General features: G+C 27.0%; 1 protein-coding gene across 3 annotated transcripts; it reads left to right on the top strand.

Moving 5' to 3' along the window:
• Window positions 1-313: 313 nt before the first annotated feature.
• On the top strand, window positions 314-3,048 carry LOC100572971 (FAD-linked sulfhydryl oxidase ALR-like). Of its 3 annotated transcripts, XR_003838631.1 has the most exons (5): window positions 314-420; window positions 1,793-1,940; window positions 2,112-2,282; window positions 2,571-2,711; window positions 2,840-3,048. XR_003838631.1 is itself a non-coding variant. In XM_029485598.1 (3 exons), the coding sequence occupies exons 1-3, from the start codon at window positions 384-386 to the stop codon at window positions 2,278-2,280; spliced, it is 354 nt and encodes a 117-aa protein (XP_029341458.1). In that variant the 5' UTR covers window positions 314-383; the 3' UTR covers window positions 2,281-2,381. The 3 variants fall into 3 exon arrangements, 1 of the variants encoding a protein (XP_029341458.1); XR_003838632.1 differs by lacking the exon at window positions 2,112-2,282; XM_029485598.1 differs by lacking the exons at window positions 2,571-2,711; window positions 2,840-3,048 and having other exon boundaries at window positions 2,112-2,381.
• Window positions 3,049-6,971: the final 3,923 nt, after the last annotated feature.

Below are 6,971 nucleotides of genomic sequence, written 5' to 3'. Positions count from 1 at the left end.
AGACATTCTCGATTAAGTTTTTTTTTTAAATTATTGTTGATAAACAATTTTTGCTCGGTCAAAAAACTGAAAAAACTTGAAAATGTAATACAATAAGGTTCCTCATAAGTGGTTATTAGTGTAATTTAAAAAAAAAGTTAAGCGTAAATTCAAAATAATTTTTTATCGAATTTTTAAATCTTTGCTTTAGAATTTTATATAATATTTGAATAACGGAAGCATAATATAGTATAACGTAAATACTAAATAAATATTAATTGTGTTACACAAGTTGTATAATATATTTGTTGCCTATAGTAACACGTGTGTATATCGTATTTGTAATGATTTCAAATTTTGTAAACGTTCAAAAACACATTTTATTTCTGAAGGACACTTTTTAAATGGAACACAATTGCCCGTTGAATAGAGTTCAACTTGGTAAGTAAAAATATCAAATTAATTTAAATTAAGTTGCATTAACAATAGTTATTCCACAATCCACAAAAGTTTGTAGTTTTATAATATAAGTTTACATAATTATTTTTTAAATATCTACCTAAAAGTATGTAAGTAATGAAAAAATATTTGTTTTTAACTGATGTTTCAAATTTTTGACTTTAGAAAAAAATGTAATACTACGTGAGTGTTAAATTCCCGGTTTTTATACAAATTATGAGTATTTAGTTTGATTTGTAATTTATTTTACAACTTATGTGAATTAGATAAATAATAACATTCATTTACTTGGCGTCTTGGCCGCTTGGGTAATAACATGTGTAATATATAACTACAGAGATACATAGGCTGATATTGGAGGGGAGCTTGGGAGGGATTAAGCCCCCCTGAATGTAACAAACCACACATATGTCAAAATAAATTGTGTATTTTAATATACCTATATATACTATTGGTGCCTCTGCTAGAATAAAGGAGTACTGTGCAGCCACTAGTTAGTATATTGAAACGTTTAAAAATGTATGTTTACTCTACGTAATGGATAAGACAAAAATGTTAAGCCCCCCACGGATATGACCAAAAATCCGCCTATGCAGAGATAGAATAAATGGGTAGTGTAGATAGGTGGGTACATATTGCGAATATATTATAATATTATATTATGATACAAGAATAAGACTTATATCCTATATATATATATATAAGAGACATACTATTAAGTATTGATGTATGATAAATGTAAGGTTATCGTTATATGTTGATATACTACCTAGTACCTTATAGTACCTAGTACCTACTAAACATTATTTTAATTTATTTCATATTCATTCCTATTTTTTACACAATAATTTAGTTTTATTTTTTTTTTGAGTTATTAGTTCTAATATTAAAATTGAGATTACTCATTTGGCTATGACTTCATTTCCTATGATAATGCAGACAAAAAAATAAAATAGTGAGTATAAATAGCATGGTTATAAGAACGATTTATTGAGCAAGCAAAGCTACAAAATACTTTAAAAGTACGTTTATATACAGAGTAGACTTTCCTTACTTTACTTAATTGTGTTAACTATTATGACCAATCACTTCTATATTTATTTCTTATAAATTATAATATCTGGACTCACACTTTCCCCAAAATTTATAATATTGGTAACCACAGCAACGAATCGATAGAACAGCTGAACGAACACAATGGAGTTATAAGGTATTCTGTACACACGTATATAGAGGGACCTAAACCCAGTATATAGCTGATAAACTATAAACGTTTTTTACATTTTGAACAGATCCTAGAATGTTTAAAATTACGAAACGTTTTTTTTTAAACTTAAAATATTTTTGTGTATAGGATATCATACCTGGAATTTGCTTCATACTATGGTGGCAAACTATCCGGACGAACCTTCACCCCAGAAACAGGAAGATATATATCAATTTTTTAAACTACTCGCCCGTCTGTATCCTTGTCAAGCATGTGGTCGTGATTTTTCTCATCTGTAAGTTACACACATATATTATGATGTTGTAGAACACTAGAACTTATTTGTAGGTTAGTAGGTACCTACCTTGAGTGCGAGTAATAGTAATATAGGTCAAAATAAATACGCCTAATATACCTGGTAAATATATACATTTTTCAAGTACCGATCTAGTGTTTTCATTAATAGGTTGACCCAACGACCACCAGTGACTAACTCACAAAATACATTATCTGAATGGCTGTGTTCTATACACAATGATGTAAATCAAAAAATTGGAAAATCAATTTTTGATTGTAACAGAGTAAACGAAAGATGGAGGGACGGGTGGAATGATGGAAGCTGTGATCAAATATAAATGTATAATATATTATATTATAACTATGTGTGTATTATATAATATTATAACTATTGTATTATTAGATACATACTTTTATTGTAAATAACATATTGTTTATTTTTAGATATCACAATATACAGTTTGAGATTTTAAATATGTTAGAGATGTTGTAGTAAACACTGTAAATAGGTTGTAGGTACCTATACCTAAATACTAAATAATAAGTTCAATGGTTTTATTTATCTTACATAATTAAATAAATTCTGTAAGAACGCATATAGTTGAACTATAATGGATGGTATTTTTAGGTAAACTGTACACAGTGACTACTACGCGCCAAACAGAAAACATATATAATACAATAATAACTATATATAGGTATTTTTTTTCCTGTTTGAACCGAGAACCGGAGACGAAACTGCTTTCGCATTGCTTTGACCAAACTATAGGTATGTTTAATGTCTTTTAGTTACTAATTTTGGAAATATTTTATTATGATACAATTACTACCTACTACCTAAATAGGTACAAGGTACTATTTGTTTAAGATAATAATGAATATTTTGGTTTTTTTTAGTGTGTTTTCAGTCATTACCTTTTGTAGCAGTTAAAATGCTTCAAATCTTTGAGGGTGATTTGAGGTAGAAAATTGGATCAAATTGAAACTTTGACTTTGGGGAGTCAAGAGTAAAAATGCCCAGTAATTTTCCAAATAATGGGGAAAAACTTTTGAAAAAATAATAAAATATTATATTGTCCTGCAATATTTTATGATTATACCATTGTTAATTTTTATAATTGTTATTCATTTTAGTAAAATTTTCATTATTTTTTAAGGTACGGTGAAAATATGTACTCATTAATTTCGTACTATCGATTTCGTATACTATCATAAACAGTTGAATATTATGTTAGTATTTAGTTAAATAGGTAATATGGGTAGGTATAATCAATATGTATAATAAGTAATAACATTTTTTTATAATATATTATATTATAGGTGTGTGAATGTATAAACGAGAACATACACGATGATACACTCCAACGTAGTACATATTTTATTATGTAGGTATTTAATAATATTTTAAAGCTAGTATGTAGGTACACTGTACAAGCACTGCCACAACTGTTGCTTATATAAAATAATACCTATACGCTATACACACGACACAAGGGACCGTTCAACCGTTGTGAATCGTCGGTGAATTTGTTGTGCGTGTAACGGAGGTTTAGGTCGACAGATTTATATTTTTGACAAAAAATCGATTTACCCCAGTCGCAAAATTTATACTTGTTTATTTAGTCGCCCACCCGTCATGCGTTCAAACATAATATAATATATAGACATATAGTATATACATACATACATACATACATACATACATACATACATACATACGACTACTATATATGGCGGTTCGTCAATATTTAATAATAATAATAATATGATCGTCACGTACTATTATTATAACAATAACCCTTATATACATTATTCTACGCGCATGTCAAATATCACATCGACATTTTATAGTGATGGTCGCACGCATTTCGTTATAGGTTTATCCATTTATTGTGTACCTATATGACGCAGGGACTAAGCCACTAAGGTTAAATCAAACAAAAACAGTTTCCTCGTAATTTGTATGATACAACATAATTTTATTATAATTGGTAAAATTGATGATTATCTTTTTGTGAAATTTTTCGAATTTTTCTTTATATGCAATAACAACGGTGTTGTTGTAAATGAGTCATGACTAATGAGTAGGCATCTAATGACTAATAGTAAATACAAATATACAATATTAGTCCTTTAAACCGAGTTATAAGTTTAAAAACTTCCAACTTCCCTGAGAACACGTATAATTATTATATTTTTTTTTTATTTAAATTAATATCGAATAATTACTGGGTCTCACTGAGAAAAACTCATGTGGAGGCCCATAACAAAAATTATGTTCCCTATTTAAATTTTAAAAAGGCTGTGACTCAAGCCAGCATTAAAAGACTTTTTCAACATATAATTAATATTAAAACACCCATTTCATTATTTATAAATAACATATTAATTTCATAAGTTATTATTTTGCTTATTTTATTTAAATCAATAATTACTTAATCTATTAAAATAAGATTTTTAAATGTATATACATAACAGGACAACTTTATATTTAACTATCAATATCGATGACGTGCTATTACAATAAGTTCCAAGCATAAAAAAAGAAAGAAAAAAAAATCGTTTGTGATTGGTAGTTTTGTGCAGATATACCTATATATTGTTTTCGATTTTTGACCATCGTCCATTGCATAAACTTTATGTCAATCAGTGACGTGGTGCGCTGCTTACACCTTCATTTGTAAAACGTTATTGGTATATTTTTAAATTAACAAATTAAAAGTCATAGATCCATTTCTAATAATGATGAAATAAAATAAAATTGTATTATATTATTATTTATTACATTTTGTTATAGCCTTATTTTTATATATATTTGTTATTTGTTTATAATCTAAAAATAACATCGTTGGTTTCGGGCGTTTTGGTAGCCGGTTGATAACAAGCCGACAATCACGGACTAAGATTATAAATGATAATTATGTATACAATAAATTTTAATGCTAGGTAGCCTCGGTAAAATGTCCCCCCGAACCTCTGCACACACGTCTTCTGTTCGACAATGCATCTTCTATAAATATATAAGAAATATGACGTCAGAGGCGTGTGTAAGCGGTTCTAATTCCCTTTCCTGTTTTGTATATGGGACTATTCATAGATATTATTGAATGGAATAATGAATAGGCCATTTTTGATTAATGATTATCATACCGGGGCGTACATACAATATTTTGAGGTTATAGAGGTTTTATCAAAACTATATTTATGTAAAATTATATATATATATATATATGTGTTACAGGTAATGTTAACATTTGGATAATGTCGACATTAGCCATGCATTTTGGTTAATGTGTCATTTTTTGTTTATATTAATGAAATATTATGAAATATTAACATTATCCGGATAATGTCGACATTAGCCAGTCAACATTGGATAATGTTAAAAATAAAAACTGAATTCTATTTCTTTATACACGTCTGATAATTTTATATTTTATCGATTACACATGTAGATCGATCTATCTGTAGATTATTTGAATTACGAGTAGGTACCTATACCTGCTAATATAGTGTAGCAGTGCTTTATCTTACCGATAAAGTGAACAATATATATGGGCTTAATATTTATCTTAATCCTAAACTGTTGTCTGAAAGATAATTCATCTTATATGTCAAATGAAAAATATTAAAATATAATAAATGAATTGAAAGGCGGTCATAAATCTCGTTGTTTGAACAAATTTGAAATTATTAATATCGGAGGAGAAGAGAAACATATTATAGCTTTTTTCTATATACCTTTATAATAATTAGGTCATATAACATCAACATACAATAATACATTAGGATATTTGATGGCAAATGGTTACCCACCAATTTGCCAATCATGTGGCACCGCGCTCACAATCATATTTGAGGAATGCACTAATGCAGACAGTACGAAAAACAAAGAGAGGAACTAAACATATAGGTAAGCCACCTTATTGGAACAAGTCTAGTTCCAAATCCAGACAACGAAATCAACACATCAATTAATTCTTTAAAAAAATAAAAATATTAAACCTAAAGTAAGATAATATAACTAACAATTGTATGTACCTACAAAAATATCTACGTTTTATTTTAAAATAGTACATAATATTTTTATTTTTATTATTTTCTCAATTTTTTATTGAAGAAGTTATTATTAAAATGTAAATGTATATATATAAATATATAAACAATTAATGTAAAGCTAATTAGCTTTAATAGTTGAAGCAGAAATTTATAATTTCAAGATCAATAAAAAAAAAATACTTTAATATATAATTTATTTACACTATATGTTACTAAAAATTAATATACCAAATATTAAATAATAATAATATAATATAGTAATAAATTACTAATTATATATGCTTTACGAATGATATCATTTGTCGGAGAAAACATACACCTACCAGCTGTTATATAAGTAGGTACGCCTGTCATATTTTGTTGCAATTACTGTAATGTACCTTTTTGATATAATCGCACTTTATGAAGTGTAAAGTTTGTTTAATGTTCCATATTATTAAAATTATCGAATTTAAAAAAAATGTAAAACGGTCGAAGCTTGGATTATTACATCTTACCGCTTATAAACTTTGAAACATTATTTACGTCATAAACACGCTGTTATAATCTGAAGTCTGAATTGTTATTTTTTTTTTTTAATGCAATGATTTACCTTTCTTTTCAAATTAGAAAATATTAGAATACATATATTAAAAGTTTGAACCAAGATAATTTGGTTTTACAATAACGTATTTTCTTAAATGTGGATTTTTCAGAAAATAATTTCCATGCTTTAAGTATTCAAAAAGTTTCATGCTCCTCCGTCAATTGATATTTGATTCTAGCTAAATCAAGCAACAGGTGGCACTTAAATATATTAAGTATATTATTGTCTTGCTTTTAAAATTCACCACTATCGAAAACTTTAGAAAAATTATAAAATATATCATAGAGAGTGATTCTTTTATCATGAAACACTCATTATTTCAAAAAGTATTAATGTTTTTGAAAATATTTTTTAAATAGTTGCAAGTTGTAAAGAAAACAACGT

Source organism: Acyrthosiphon pisum, chromosome X, assembly GCF_005508785.2.
Source record: "Acyrthosiphon pisum isolate AL4f chromosome X, pea_aphid_22Mar2018_4r6ur, whole genome shotgun sequence".
In the NCBI taxonomy this organism is placed as follows: domain Eukaryota; kingdom Metazoa; phylum Arthropoda; class Insecta; order Hemiptera; family Aphididae; genus Acyrthosiphon; species Acyrthosiphon pisum.
Note: the sequence above shows the minus strand (reverse complement) of the source record. Positions and strands in the feature narration are given on the sequence as shown.

Excerpts from the sequence above, each read along its gene's own strand:
- LOC100572971 (XM_029485598.1), top strand. The coding sequence starts at position 384 with ATGGAACACAATTGCCCGTTGAATAGAGTTCAACTTG. Across the intron at positions 421-1,792 it reads GTTGAATAGAGTTCAACTTG|GATATCATACCTGGAATTTG; the intron begins GTAAGTAAAAAT and ends TTTTGTGTATAG. Across the intron at positions 1,941-2,111 it reads GGTCGTGATTTTTCTCATCT|GTTGACCCAACGACCACCAG; the intron begins GTAAGTTACACA and ends TTTCATTAATAG.